Consider the following 16,175-nt stretch of genomic DNA (forward strand, 5'->3'; position numbering starts at 1 on the left):
GCCAAACCCTACCTCATACATATAACACAATTCCTGTGCCTAAGGCTCAGGAGTCATTGCAAAAGAGGGGACAGAAAGATTGACAAGGCAGAGGAACAAGGGATTTGCTGTAAGAATGTGTTTCCTAGTGCCAGAGCCTCTACACCTATGAAATCTCATCAACATGGCTACTTAGGCAGGATCTGAACAAGGCATGCTAACCATGGAAAAAGGAAAGTTAATGAGGCCTCAATACCAATGGTTAGACCTAAAATCATATATATACAATACATACAATTAACAGTATACTGACTGAACTGGCTGTATTTATTATTTAGGAATGTGTGTGTGTGTGTGTGTGTGTGTGTAGCAATTAAAAAATATGTCATGAATTTGAGAAAGAACAAATGGGGGGTGAATGGGAAGAGTTAGAGAAAGGGAAGGAAAGGGAAGGAATGATGTAATAATGATTTCAAAAATTATTTTTTTAAAAAGAAGTAGAAAGAAAAGAGAGGGGCTGGAAATAGAACTCAGTAGTGTACACCTAGCACACATAAGGCCCTGGGATTGGTTCTCGATCTCTCATGCACATCTAAAAAGAGAGTCTTGGCCATTCTTAGCATCCATTTGTGCAGAAACATGTAAAGGCTGTGTATGCCACCAGCTGTAAGCATGGCTAAACTTTATCACCAGTGAGGAGCTGGAGGAGATGACTACCCTGGGCCACCCTGGACAGTGCGATCCCTCTTTCCTACCTAGATTCTCACTGCACAGCAGAGGAGCCCAGGCCACAGAGCTGACTTGCCACAGCAGGGACATCGGCTGGGTGTGGTTAGAAAACACCCATCTCTCCTACTATCAGCCCAAGCCAGACTTTCTACACGTGGGGCATCAGGACTGAGCCCAGATCTATAGATGAGCAGCAGTCTTGGCCTCTACCAGCCAGATGCCAATAGCAGCCATACCTCCCCCATCCACCTAGGTGTCACAACCAAATAAAGAGAATAAATGTCCCTAGGGGGAACCATCCCACACAGAATCATTCAGGGAGCATCTTTAAACCATAGATGTCTCGGGGATTTCCCAAAGCTTTCCAGTAAGCCTAAGTGCTCTGGAGTAACCCACTCCTGACTCAAAAAAGGCACCATGACCTGGAGTTTTCAAAACCATCAGCTCACAATGACGATACCATTCAGAACCCCCAAACCAGCATGGCTTCAAATATCCAGTGATGTTTTAAGATAAGTCAAACTTCATTGCATCATCAAGAGTTTCATGGATTCACACTTGGGGTTTGAGATGGCTGATATGTGGTTAGGCTAGAATTAAATCATGTGATCTCATTCATATGAAACTCATTTCCCCTTACTGACCTCCTTACTGGTGCCGTTCAGCACTTCCAAGAGCTCAGGATCTATGCATTGGCCAGCGCAGCAGGGTATGGAATGGGACTGTTGGACTAGGGAGGCAAGACGAGCTAAGGGAGGTGAGGAAATGGCCTGAGGGGGCAAAGGTTCTGGCTTGGAAAGACATGGCATTTCTTGGAAACAGATTAGCAGCTGGTACACAGGTCTGGGTGGGGACAGAAGCATGAATGCCAATCAGGGACCGTGAAAGCCCAGTTAGCAGCAAGAGTGGCTCAGTTACAATGTGACATCAAGTAATGAGATTTGGGGCAGAAGAGAAGATAAGATCACAGGCCTCCAAAGAGTCCCATCCAGCAAGTAACAAGTCTAGGGCTTCGAGAAACATCCACACTGCAGATCTGATCCATATGGGGTGCTCTATGAAGGGCTCTGCTGATACTCCAAGGTTGTGCTCAAAACTGTACCCCTAGAACATGTGTGTTCATGATGGGACAATGTTTAGTGACAGGACCTTCAACGAGGTAAGGAAAATGAAATCATTTAGGTGATTCCTAATACAATATGCCTGGTGCCTTTTCATGAGAAGGGGCTGGGGGAAGGAACACAGTGACAGGGTAGAGACTTGGTATGCCAGAGGCTCTAGGTTCCATCCCAGCACAGAAAAGGAGGAAGAGATGAGGACAGGGACATGCAGGGGTTAGGTGGTGAGGAGCAGAAAGGAGAGGCAACCACTTGCAAGTGGAGGCACGTGTCAGGAGAAACCATGCCTGTTTTGCTGGGATCTGAGGGAATTTCAGCAGGCACAACTGAGAAAACGCATGGCCCCTTTTAAACTGCCCGGTCTATGTTGTTTGTGAAGGCAGCTGTAGGAAGTGATCCTGGGAGGCCAACCGGAGCCTCTCAGCAGTCTCATGAGATCTGTCTCGTGGCTAGCCTGGTAGTCCTCTGCAGCAGCAGAGACCACACAGTGGCCAGAGGGTACACTGGACTGCACTGTCTCCTCCCAGGGGTGCAGACATGCACAGGAAAAAGACACAGTTGGCAGGGACACAGCCGCATGTAAGACAGGAGCTTGCTGAGGGGTTTCAAAAGGTAGAGACGAATGTGAATATCTGATGGGAACAGCATCAAGGGGGCTGTGGGCAGAATCCTGGGGGAGACAGGAGCCTGAGGCTAGAACGAGGCTGGCTTCTCTCCTCTGGGTCTCCCCATGGTACAAAATCTCCCTCTTCAGTCATTTTCCTGTTTATAAATTTCAAGAGACTCATTGTTTACTGCAGGAGGGGGAACTGAATTCCTACCTAGGGACAAACTCTAGGACCAAGGAGGGTGGAGTCCCATGTCTACATCCAGGCTGGGGCCCTCCCTGTCCATGTCCCCTCTCAGCTCTCACCAGCTCCTTGGCAGAGGAAGTTCTGTCTCCCATTCTCTACTTATCAAAACACAAGTCCTCCTCCTGGGCAGCTGATATGGTACATCCTGGCAGGGCCACCCTGCCTCCTTTGTACCTCCAAACTCTTCTGGGCTCCTATGCTTCAATATGTCCTCTTACCTGGACACCACAGCCACCCTCTGAGCCGTGTCCACCTCTGTACCTCTAACCCTCAGCTCCCGGTCCCCCTCTCTATCTGGATCCTCACATTACAGATGGATCTGTCTCTGCATACGCTCCTTCTCCAGGTCTATGTGACCGCCTATGTCACCTGCCCACAGTGATGTTCTGAGGCAAAGATCAGAAGCAGGACCTACACGGGACCAGAAAATGCCTCTGAGAGGAAAAATGAGAGGGATTGAGTTGTCATTAAGAAGATACACTCAAGTTCACAGTCACGTTGTTTGCTACAACGCAATGAGGGGAAGGGTCACTCAAGTGTCAGTCATGGATAAAAGGCTAAACAAAATAGGCTGTATTCGTAAACATAGCATAATTCACCTTAAGAAAGATTTTTGATGCAGGGCAGTGGTGGCGCACGCCTTTAATCCTAGCACTCGGGAGGCAGAGGCAGACAGATCTCTGGGAGAGTTCTAGAACAGGCACCAAAGCTACACAGAGAGACCTGGTCTCGAAAAACAAACAAAAAAGAAAAAGAAAAGAAAGATTTTGACAAATGCTACAATACAGGTGAACCTTGGGACATCTTCAGCAATATATGACAGTTACATGGGGACATATATTATATATCTCCATTTACGTGAAATACCTAGAACAGTCAAAATCATAGAAAAAGAAAGTAGAATGGTGGCCATTGGGAGCTGGAGGTTGAAGGCTAGGAAATGACTGTCTAAACAGGGACTAAGTGGCCACTGAGATGAAAGGGATAGACTGGGTACTGCTACACAAGTGTAGGAACAAACCTAGTAACACCAAACATTCTTAACAATGGTCAATTTTGTGATGCATAGTATCAACATTTAAGAAATTGAAACAAGTTTTTAAATACACGAGACAACAAAACTTAGGGTTCACTTCACTCTGCATCTTGTAGATACACAGTTGCCAATGGGGACTTCCACAGTATGTGACAATCAAGGGAGCTCAATTGGTAAAGTGTCTTTTGAACACAGAGAGGCAGCTTGTAATCTAATCTGGGAGGAAACACGAAGTGTAAACTAGGAGGCTGAAGCATAAGCCATAATTCAGCGCCACCTCTGGGAGCCTCTCGGACATCCTCCCCCTTTCTAAAAATGACACCAGGAAGTAAAGTATGACTACTAGTGTGTAGGATCATACGAAGGGCTGACCCCCTCCTTTTCTCCAGTTCAAAAACAAAAGTCTGATAAACACTTCACGAGCACTGCTATGACTTAACATTCTCCGCCACACATCCCTATGACTCAGCGCTTCGGCTTTCAGTCCAGATAAGTGAACTAACAGGCTGACTCCGCAGCCTAAGAGGCTCTCTGGCTCCTCCGTGTTGTACAACACCACCTGGGCCATGGAAGACCTAACGCACACCTGCTCAGGGCTTTGTGACGCCGCTGCTTGGCAAAAGTGGGGTCTCGCCCCCAAATGAGTTTGGCTTTTTGTCAAAAGAGAGGTAGAAAGATGTGAAATGAAGCAAAGGAAGCGGGAGGGACGGGGAGAGGGAGAGAGAATGACTGAATATGAACAAATAAATAAAAATGAGGCAGACTAGGGAAAGCTCAGGGTCTACAGAGCTTTGACACAGTGGCATCTGACACATGTGTGCGTGTGTGTGTGTGTGTGTGTACGTGTGTGTTTCTTGACAATGACAACCTAGGGCTACTGGAAGCGGGCCCAGGGGCACAGATCCCCTTTCAGAAGTATTCACATTTGGGTTCCTGATCTACAGCAGGCATTTTACCACACGGAATGTACTTTTACTCTGCACAGGAGTTTTACAAATTATCGAGCTGGTGCAAATATGGTAGCAGAGGCATAGGTGAGAATTTGAAAATTTTTTCCAGTTTCTGATGTTCAGGGGCATTTTCTGAGGTCCTTGGATGACATGGAACGAATGCCTACGGTCATTTTTAATTATTCCAAAAGAGGCCTCAAGAGGACCCTGCCAATAGCACGCTGGGTTGGAATGGCTGGGTAAGTTAGAGGTTGAGTATCTAGGAAGGAAGGGGAGACTTCGCTTAAAGCATTTAACAACTAAAATGGTCTTCCTACAATCCTTTACCCCAGCCAGAAAAGAATCAGTCCCATCCTGAGTCACAAGGTTCCAGGGAGTTCCCCAGCTCAGGGAATTGCATGCCTAGCCTAGAACCTGCCATCCCCCACTCCAGGCTTGGGTTCGCAGGGAAGGAAAAGGAGCCAACTTATGGGGGATAAGGATGAGAGTAAACAGGGCTTACAAGAGGACAAAAAGGACAAGGACAATCATTGTGATGTGAGGAAAGGACAATGACAGTGACCTTAGGGCTCTTGGAAGGCTCCTGTCTGAGCTGGCTGTCTCCAGATCCCAGCACCCACCATGGTGCAGCTTTGCAACAAACGCCTTTCTTATTTGTTAGCATGATTTGAGATGTTGTCAGTTCCTTGTAAACCAAGTGTCATGAGAGGGCTGATGCAGACAGCAGGCCGGAGGGTCTGGCACAGCAGTCACGGAGTTCGGCGGAAACTAGTCCCAGCAGGTCCATAACCACCATCCTTCACAGAAATTCATGGCCTGTTAGTCTCTGGTCACTTATGTGGAGGGAGCTATGCCACTGGGAACAGTCAGCCTTGAGTCAGGTGAGCAAAGAAAAGAACAAAATGACTAACTCCCATCACTCTGGGAGACGTTCATTGATTACTATGGCCAAAGCCAATAATAGCCTTGAAAAAGAAAAAAACTGCCCAAGGTAAGACTCTAGGTAGAACTGTCCTGCTCAGAATCTCACTCTGCTTTCCACCTAGCCCTGCAGTGAGCAACTGTCACCATGGCCACCTCTCAAATTCCATTCTTGATGGGGCTGTCTCCCAGTGCGGCTCAGTCAGATGCTGGAGTGCTCCACTCACTCTCTACCACTCACATTCTTCTCATATGTCTTCCTCTTCCGAGCCTGTGAGCCTCAGGCCCTGTGGCCAGTGACCTGTTCAGTCCTCAGATTAGAATCCTACCCACCAGCCAACCAACCACAAGAGGATCCTGGGTGGCCTGACTGCTACACCACCCTGGGTGCAGGATTCCCGCCGCGGACGGGGCACACCCTGCTTTCTGGGCACACCCAGCTTTTCAGGGAGAGATACCTCCACCTCCGTGCCCTAGTGAGATAAGCTACCCTTTCAGGTATGACCCCCTCATCTTTTTCGTCTCTGGGCTTCTCGTACCTGGCAGCCCTCACCCCACCAGCCAGGTACCTCCTGTTTGCCAGGCGGAGGGGTGGGGCAACACCTCCCCAGTGTTCTGCCCTCTTACCACCTGGAGGTAAAGCAGCAGGTACCCCACCCTGCCAATGAGGAAGCTGGAAAGAGTAATCTAGATTTGATAAGCTGGTTCCAAGCTGGAGCACTGACAATGCCAACCACACCCGCCAACCGAAAAATGCTCCCTCACAATTCACCATGCCACCCATGTTCAAGGGGCTCGGGCTTGTATGGAAAGAGTTTGTGGGTCAAAGACCTCTAGTGGGGAGGCAAACAGACTGCATTCTGGGTAAGTGTTGCCATCGCTGGAAGGAGTCAGATGATAACTGAGCTGACTTGGGCTGAACAGGAGCCAGTGGGCTGAAGACTAAAGGGAAGGGTGTTCCGCGTTAATGGAACAGCTTAAGTTAAATATTGAGGAGAAATTGAGCCTAGCTGGGAGCTAGAGCGGTTCCCTCCAACCAAAGAGGTATCGAGGAGGAGCGAAACAGTAGGGAGAGCTCAGGTCAAAGCCAGGCATCTTAGGTAGCCATGACAGGGAGCCCTGAAAGGCTGCAAGCAGGAGAAACACATGGCTGGTTTGCATTTTAGTGTCTCTGGGTCTGTAGTTTCAAAGGCAGTCAGATGAAGCCAGTTAGGGGTCTACAAAGGCCAATGGGGCAGAGATCAGAGAAATTTGCCCAGAAAGAGAAAACACCCACCCCTACAGAGTCACAGAATGATACACCTCAACTTCACAGCAGGCAAACATACGCTTAGGGACATTCTTAGACCACAAGATCATCTGCTAGGTCATAAAAGTCAGTAGGTAATAAGAACTGGACACATCAACTGCCCCTCAGCTCCATTCTATGTAAACTAAAGACAAGAAGGTCCTACTGATATGCTGGACAAGAAGGTTCTACGGATATGACACCCATACCCAACAAGATCTCTGTCTAGCCTATGGGTACCAGGAAAGTAGGCAGTGGATGTACATTCTGACCCAAAGTTTTTCAAATCTGCTCTTTCAGCCTTGTAGAAATGTAATTAGCACTCCCAATTTTAGCAGGAGAGCAAATGAAATGCTAGAATGTTCCTAAAGACCAGTCTTTCCTACCCATACCCAGGGAAGTGGCATCAGGGCCTCATGCCCTACCCCAGGCTGTTCAATGTCTGGCTTGGTCTCAGAGCTCCTGTATGGTGTCCCACTGCTCCATCTCAGAACCCTTCTTACACCAAGCACCTTCAGGTCCCCCAGCTACCCCACAGGACGCCTTCCTCACTAAAAATCCATAGCATCTATGTAATGCTTGGGCCAGGGCCTTGTTCATCCCACCTTTCTGTCTGTTTATCTTTCTCTCGTGCCCATGTCATTACATCTCTGATAAACCGTGTTGTCTTCTGCAGACCTAGCTGGCACAGCCCATCTCCACACATCTCAGCACGAAACCTTGATGCTGCAGCGACAGAGAACTTTTTCAAAGACTGAACTCTCACCTCCTCCTATCACCAACCTGATCAGTAGACCGATGGTTTCCCCTTTGCTCTGGAATTGCAGAAAAAGTTCTTAACATGGGTTCTAACCCTGGCCCTTGTCCTATTCCCATACCAAAAATGGGCAATCTAGGTTCCTGCATGCCACATGGCCCTTGCAAATGCTATCTGCCGTCTGCGACACTCATACTGTTCTCCTTTGCCTCTCTCCCCATACACAACCCTTAGTCCATCTCAGATACAACAGCCCCTGTAGGTCAGGCTTCTCTGTTCTGGCTTTTCATTCTCCCTTCTTTTCATACACTCATCTCAGTTAGAAATTAAAAGACTACGACTCGACCAGCTAGGGTGTGCTTCCCTTATTAGCCTGCCTATAGGTCTATGAAAGTTGAATCCCCAGCACATGGCACAAGGCCAGGTTCAGAATACGCACATGTAAAAAGGAGGGAAAAGGGAAAGGCTCGGGGGGGGGGGCAAGTTTGCACTTATTTCTGTAACAAATGCTTTCTGAAGAAAACAGCAGTCCCTGGTCTGTGATGCTCGCCAGTTTCCATGGTGGAAACACCTAAAAACCCCTGGATGACCCACTGGGAGCCACCAACGTTATGCTATTGAATATGAAGATGGGCTGAGATGCCCACAGTGTCTCTGGCATACAACCACTGGCAATGCCAGGACAACAGTTGAAAATCCAATGTGCTTATAAAGAATAGCAACTCTTTGACTCAGCTCTGCCTTGGATCAAAGGCCAAGATGAATCAGTACTTGCAAAAACTGCTAAGGACAGAAAGAGAGCTTAAAGTGGCTTCTAACAGTAATACTGCCCCAAACTATTCAGAAAAAGATGATGAAAGAGGAAAGAGGGTCCTACAGCCCTTGAGAGTGTTGTGTTCCCTGAAGGAGGGCATCAGACCTCTCCACAGCCTCTCAGTCCTGGCCTCTGCACAGCTGAATTGAAGGTTAGAAGCAAGTCTGCACAAAACGTGGGCTCTATCAGTGTGCAAGCAGTTCTAGAAATGCACATTCATAGCACCATAAAAACAAACCAGAGCTGCAAAGGGAAACCGAAGAGGAAATGAAATCATAAAACTATTAGATGAAAACATGGAATCTCCCCAATCATTCAGGACTATGGATATCATAAACCTAGCAACACAAAACTCAGAAGCCATGGAAGGAAAGACTAAGTCACTTGACTCCATCCAAACCAAGCTTTGTGTATAAGCAAAGCACCACAAGCAGAATCAGAAGCTTGGATAATTACTCAGGAGGAGACAGGCTCAGAGCCACAGTGCTGCTGTCAGTCAGTTGGGAAATAACCCTAGAACACTCATGCACAGGAAGGCAGACAGATGGGGGACCATTCCAAGGAAGGCGAATGCACAAAGATGGCGAAGCCACAGACTGAGACACGCACAAATCTGCAGCGGTCGTCAAACTTTATTTTCTACTTCCCAGACTAGGAGACATCTAAATGTCTGGCAACTCCCCAAATCATGGAAGGTGTGAGAAACAGGACCACACAAACCACGGATGAACATATAAATGGCTAAGTTCTTTATGAGGCACATCTACCAAATAACAATGCAGGGGGGTTTCAACCCCTTGCTTCTTACATCTTGCATTTGTGCAAATGTTTCTGTGTGTAAGGATATCATTATTTATTGCATAACATAGATATAAAACAGTAAAGACTAGAAATGACCCCCAATGCCTTTTTAGCGTGGGACTAGTTGAATAAATTATGATCCAGTCAGACAACAGAATACTATGAAGCCATAAAAACGATATGATATGCACTCAACTATGATATAAATGAGAGGTAAATATATAAATAAAATAGAATATTTTTGTAAGGATACATAAAATCTGGCAACCATGTTGGGTGGTGGTGGCACACATCTTTCATCCCAGCACTTGGGAGGAAGAGGCAGGCGAATCTCTGTGAGTTTGAAGCCAGCCTGGTCTACAAGAGCTTGTTCCAGAACAGGCTCCAAAGCTACAGAGAAACCCTGTCTTGAAAAAGAAATAATCTAGCAACCATGTTGAAACTGAGGAGCACAGAGAACAAACACTGTGACTTACACTATGGCTCCTCCCCCCTATCCCCCAGCATCTAACTGTATAACTCTGGCTGGACTGGAGCTTACTATGATCACCAGGCTGTCCTCACACTCACAGATATTTGTCTACCTCTGCCTGAGTGCTAGGACTAAAGTCATGCAGTGCTTATACTATATTCTAAGCCATGTAATCCATTATCTATTATAGTTAATCAAAAAGAGAAATTTGCACAAAGATGTTCACTGTTGTGTTATAGATACCATATGAAAGCCCCTACTGGGTTGACAAAATGATACTAGGAGAATAACTCAAGAAATTTTAGTACATCAGCAAGAATAAATATGAAATTTAAAATTCTTCTTAGGGGTTGGAGAGATGGCTGGTGGCTTAAGAGCTCGCTCTCACTGCTCTTACAGAGAACTTGAGTTCAGTTCCCAGCATGTCAGGCAGCTCAGAACCACCTGGAACTTCATTTCTAATGGATCCGATGCCTTCTTCTGGCCTTTCTAGGTATCTGTACACATATGGTACACACACACACACATTCTCACCACACACATACATGCATACACACACATCACTCACACGCACACCACAGACACAGACACATGCACACACACGGGGGGGGGGGGGCACAAAAGATGCACGTAAAAACAAAATCAAGTTTTAAAAAAGTGTTTCTAAGGGTTGACAAATACTTTTGATATGGTAGAGAATAATGACAGATTCCATTAAATAAACACCCTGGAAGAGAGAAAAGAAGCATAAGTTATAAGCATTTCAGAAGTGGAAACTAGTTACTCGTTAGGATAACACTGTGGACTACTTTAAAAATGATTGCCATTGCAATGATAGTAAAATTGGTTTTAGTCTTAATTACATTGTACTGAAGTCACCTTAAATAACTGCTAGGAAAAGGGTACAAATTACTTCCCAGGATATTAAACAACTTTTAAGAGAAAGGTCAGAAATCTTTGCAAATTCATGAGAAGGCAGGAGAGGAGAGGACAATTTAAACTCCAACTGTAGGGAAAAAAAGACTTGGGAAGGTCAGCTGGCATTGCCTGCTGACCAAATTCTAGCGATTACTCGAGAAGATCGTGAGCCTTAGCCACCAGCGATGCTCATGCAGAACGACACGGGATGAGTTGTGTCAGCCATCAAGAGCAACACTTTTACATTCACGGAACTAATTTTTTTTCCTTTTAATTGAAATAATTTTTATTAAAATCTCAGCAGCATGAGAAACTTTGGGCTGCAGCACAGAAAATAAGGAAGGGAGTCTACTCCAGAGCACCAGTCTTCAGGACCTCAAGCCTGCTGCGCTGGGAGAGGGATCTGTTTGATTCATCCAGAAGGCACTGCCGGCTTGGCCCAGCAGAGCAGAAGTATAAGATGCCAGGATGGAGATAAGGAAGTTGGTTGGCTACCTGCTTCCTATGAGGAACTACTCCAGTATGTGTTCATAATCAGTGATGTTGCTATGTTGAGATTGGCCTTGGGTTACTATTCTTAATCAAAGGAAGTAATTCATGTAAAATGCTCCAGAAACTAGAAAGAGACGCACAAAATAAAGGTGGTACCAACATCACCACCACCATCATTTTGAAGGAACAGGAGAATCTAGGGTGAAAATTCTGGTGTGTGTGTGTGTGTGTGTGTGTGTGTGTAACAAATGCAAGGATCAAGTCAAATGATAAAAACAATAAAGATAACTGGGCGTGGTGATGCACGCCTTTAATCTAAGGGTTCAGGAGGCAGAGGCAGGTGGATCTCTGTGAGTCTGAGGTCTACAAAGCAAGTTCCAGGACAGCCAGGACTGTACAGAGAAACCCTGTCTCACTAAAAGCAAAAACAATAAAGACACCAAGAGGAGAGATCTTAACACTCAAAATGACTTAGAAGAAACTGGAACTGTATTTCATGCTATCTGAGTAGAAACAGAAAAGTGTTCACTGAACACAGCCTACTAGATAAAGCAGGGTGGCCCAGAGTCCACAGTCTTTAAACAGAAGTATGTCATATCTGCTAAAGGTGATGGTGCAGCCACCATAGGCTCCATTAGTGGAGGCAAGGCATCCGTCCATCTCTCTTTTGGGGTAGATCATGCAGTGCCTACTTGGTTGTGCAATGGTACCACGTTTAAGAGGCATATTTTCTGTGCCGTAGTAAATATGGCTGACTTTGTTATGAGCGGAAGAGCTGAAGTAGGCGGACATGTTTCAGCCAGGTAAGAAACTGCTAAATAAAGCCAGACATACTGGTTCAGACCTTTAATCCCAGCCCTTGGGAGACAGAGGAAGATAGATATCTCTGAGTTCGAGATCAGCCCAATCTACAGAGTAGTCTCTTGTCTGAAAACAAAACAAAACAAGACAACAGGAAGGGAGAGAAGGAGGGAAGGACAAATATGCTTTCTATGATGGAAAAAAAAAAGCATTCTCAGGAAGGAGCTTCAGGTTGGCATGAGAGAATTTAAGTGTAATTCATCAAAGTTCACGTTTCTTTACAAGGAAGGTCAGGCTGGCCTGCTAGGGATAGAGCCCCATTTGTGGGGCTGTTTAAAATGAGGTGGTAAGTGCATGCCAGGGATATAGCTCAGATTCCAGGGGATCCACTTCATTCAACATCCTGGAGCGGTTTTCTTTCAACATCAGGTATGAAGGCAGCAATCGTGTTACCTCTTCCCAACCAACAACCAGCGCTAGGAGGGACCAGGCTGTTTCACGAACACACCTGCTGAAGGAGCCATGCTGATAGCTGAAGACAGCCTATGGCTGATAGTGCACAACGTCTCCACACGGACAACAGGTAAAGGCTTCTTCTGTCTACTGTGTACAAGGCCGCAGCATCACAGTATGGATCCTACACTGGTCCATGGACACAGAATCCAGTGAGCACAGTCGGCAGAGGGAAAAGTGCACCTTTCATGCCAAAGTGTGCTGGAACCACTCTTTCCAGAATTGTTACAGAACAGAACACGGCGGCAGGGCAGTACTCTATCTGAGCAGACTCATCTGTGAAAATCAAGATGTCCTTCCCAGCCTTTACAGTATGAGCAAAGTATGCCTCTAAGTACTGTGCCCAGGCCTTCACTCCTTATTGTCATCTTGTCCACAACATGTGACTGCCATGTGTTGTCAGGCACTCTTCCCCTCCGTGCGGAGCCCTTCCTGAGTGCTAATTTTAAAAACTTGCCCAGCTTTCCAATTTGCCTCTATATAGTCTGTTTTCAGGAACTATTTCTGGTCTTGCTTCACACCATGCCTGGCAGGATGATAGCTGTCTCCTGGTCCCCACTGGTAGAGTACTGGTCTGCTTTCCTAACTTCCAAGTTAACTCCTGCACAAAGTGCTCTCTGCACATACCCTTTTAATCCATTATTCTTCCTTTACTCCAGAAAGGGGCTAAAATTACTCAGCAGTGTTGCCAAATCCTTACTCTGACAGGCATACCTGGCGATTTAAAATAGTTGCCATTATGAAAATTGTCTCTGCTGCTAAGCAAAGAGAAGATTAAGAAGAGAGGGGGAGAACAATGTTGCCCTTCGTGAATGGGGATGGGTTAGAGAAAGGAGAGGCTGTGGGGGATGAGTCAAGATGAGACATACTAGGAGGACCTTCCCAATTATCTCGCAGAGCAGAGGGATCACTATTCCAGACAGTTCCCACAGGACCCAGTGCTTCTGGCCAGGTTGATACAAGATTAAAAAATGATTATGATGATGTAAGAGTTTCATCGTACACATCCATGAACTACAACTGTTTACTAACACACACTGGTTGTGGGGATGGACTCCACACAGCCAATTTATAAACTGTCCAAATCCACTCTCATGTTCAGGCAAAGTGTTTCCAACTGCTCAGAACTGCCCCATTTCTAACTGTACTGTTTAAAATGCAAAGGGGACAGAAACTATAAATGCTTCATAAATAGCTCGACAAGGTGGCATTCGCTATTTCCCACAGGTCAAGAAAAAACTAAACAATACAGGTATCTAAGGTTTAACACTACCTACTGCCCATGCTTAGGGTGGCATCTATCCCTCACAGAACACTCCTGCTATATTACACAGGATGCAGGACCTCTACAAGGGACAGGGAGGACAAAGCGGGTACTAGGAACCAGCTCACCAGGTCTTAATGCCTCAGACCAGAGAGCAGTTGCTCCGCAGGGGCTGCGATGACACCAGGCAGGTTTCCCACATCCTTCCTATGCTATGGGCCTATTGACTGAAGTCCTGAGAAAACATTTGCGGGAACACCCTGACATTGGACTATATAGTCAGATCCCTGAAAAGGAAAACGCATAGTTGGGATGGGGGTGGGGTAGTAAGGGAACTTTTCAAAGGGCTCGGCTTCTTTGTCTATAACTTCATTTCTTTAACTGGCTTTAATCGGTTCAGGGCACGTGTGGGAAGGCTGAGGTATGCCAGAAAGAACATCCGAGAATAGAACACTATTTTTCATGGATAGTTAGTTCTTCGTGGGAGACAACAGGGACAGGCGGCCCGCGGAAAGAACATAGCTATGGCCTGGCTCTAAGGAGCAGACATAGAAGAGGGAAGGAGTCCTCCAGGGCCGCTGCGGAGCCATCAGTGAGTCTAACACCTAGCAAGATCCAGGAAAGGATTTGAACCTTTTGGGGGAGGGGCGCCCTTTCCATATGTGCTCTGGGACAGGAGTTTGGGTGGAAATTAGAAAAGGCTATATCGGTCCCTTGGAAGCGGATGCAGCGTCACGGGCACCGCAGAGGGCGGCAAACAGTCTTGGGCTTCACATCCAAGTAAGAGCATCTCCTTTGGGGGACAGCAGGGAGCCCAGTCAATGCGGGATTGTGAGTACACAGGCTAGCATTTCGGGCTCCTCAGCTGGGTAGGCTCGGACCTAGATCTGCAGAGAAAGAGAGATGGAGCGCAGAGTAGAGGCAACCGAGGTCGGAAGAAAAGGGTTCACGAGAAGAACGCGGGGACGCGGCGGTCGTGGCTCTTACCTTGCTGACCACGTTCTGGACGAGGCCAGTGCGGATGCCGTAGTCCCAAGCGTGGCAGTCGCAATTTGAATCGTTGTTCCCCTTGCCTGGAGGGGACGGGAGGGGTGGCGTGTCGCTGTTGTTGCTTCGGTTGCTCGCGGTCCCCCAGGCAGCAGTGGAGAAAGGGGTGACTGGGGGGCTGGTCCAATTGCCCATGTCGCTCCACCGGCCGGTGACAGTGGCACCCGCTAGCTCGGTGCCTTTGCCGGCCCCGCGGCACCAGAAGTTGGGCTGGTCCAGGAGGAAGGAGTCCGAGAACTGGCTGAAGCCGATGAACAGCGCCGGGATCCAGGTGAGCACCACCAGGGTCTTCTGGTAGCCGCCGCCCAGGCCCCCGAGAAAAGGCAGCACCGAGCCATCGTAGTCCAGCAACAGGAGGCTCGGGGCGGCTGCCGCCGCGCAGCAGCTCGAGTGCGGGCCGCCGCTTGGGTGCAGCGCCGGCAGCGGCTGGATCTCCGCGCTGCCGCTGGAGCCCGCACGTCCTCCGAGGGGCGCCGAGGCCGCCGCGTCCCCGGGTGGCAGGGACCCGTTCTCCTCGGCCGGGGCCGGCTGCCGTCCGGCACTGCTACCCGCCGCGTCGCGCCGCCGGTCTATCGCCATGGCCAGGGCCCGCGGCTCCCGCAGAGGCGCATAGAGCGCGGCGGAGCTCGGCGGGCGCCCGGGCACAGCGCACCGGGCCGGGCGCCCGCAGCTGCCGCCGCCGAGGAGGGCCCGCGGCTGGAGAGAGAGCTCCGGGCCCGGCGAGAGTCAGGCCGTCCCCATGTCACCCGCGCACACCCGCGCCCTGGGCGCTGCGGCCCCGCTCGGGCGCCCGGCAGAGGCCAGTCGAGTCCTCAGCCGCTGCGGCTCATCCGCACCGCGGCCCGGATGCCCGCCGAGCTCCGAAGCTCTCCGCTGCTGCGAGCTGGCTGGAGAAGAGGAGGTGGCGCCGCGCCGGACCCGCGCCCTTGTCGCGACTTGCGGCCCTGCGGACGCCGATGCGCGTTGTGCCGGGGTCGCCGGCGGCTGCGGGCTGGGAGGTCCTCCACGGACTTGGGGCGCTCCCGGAAGCCGCGAGCTCGCAGTCAGCCTGCGGAGCTGGCCGCGCTCTCGGCTCACCGAACCGGCCTCCGCCTCCCGCCCCGGCCCGCCCCCTCTCCCCCCGCCGAGGTGGAGGTAACCGCGGCACCTGCTGCGCCGCTCCTGCGCGCGAGCGCCCCCTCCAGCCGAGCCGCGCCGCCGCCGCCACCCGGACAGACGCAAGGGCGGGGAGAGGGACACCCCAGTTGCTGCAGGATCTCCGGTGGCGGGCGGGGGTCCCCACGGAGTCGGTGCTGGGGGTGGGGGAGCGAGGGGACAAGGTCGTCTTCCAATCTCGAGTCCCACAGACGCAAGGGACCCCACCCCGGGCACACCAGTTCTCCGTGACCTCTGTTCGTTTTCGAGGTGCCCGGTGGCTGGCA

General features: G+C 49.1%; 1 protein-coding gene across 3 annotated transcripts in view; it reads right to left on the reverse strand.

The window, feature by feature from the left end:
• Positions 1-15,437, reverse strand: part of Slc22a23 (solute carrier family 22 member 23) — a 159,277-nt gene extending 143,840 nt beyond the window's left edge. For all 3 annotated transcript variants that reach the window (XM_057787306.1, XM_057787305.1, XM_057787307.1), the window contains exon 1: positions 14,695-15,437. In XM_057787306.1, the coding sequence (XP_057643289.1) occupies positions 14,695-15,333 (639 nt within the window). In that variant the 5' untranslated portion in view covers positions 15,334-15,437. The remainder of the gene's footprint in view (positions 1-14,694) is intronic.
• Positions 15,438-16,175: the final 738 nt, after the last annotated feature.

The sequence above is a fragment of the Chionomys nivalis genome, chromosome 13 (genome assembly GCF_950005125.1).
Source record: "Chionomys nivalis chromosome 13, mChiNiv1.1, whole genome shotgun sequence".
Taxonomy (NCBI): domain Eukaryota; kingdom Metazoa; phylum Chordata; class Mammalia; order Rodentia; family Cricetidae; genus Chionomys; species Chionomys nivalis.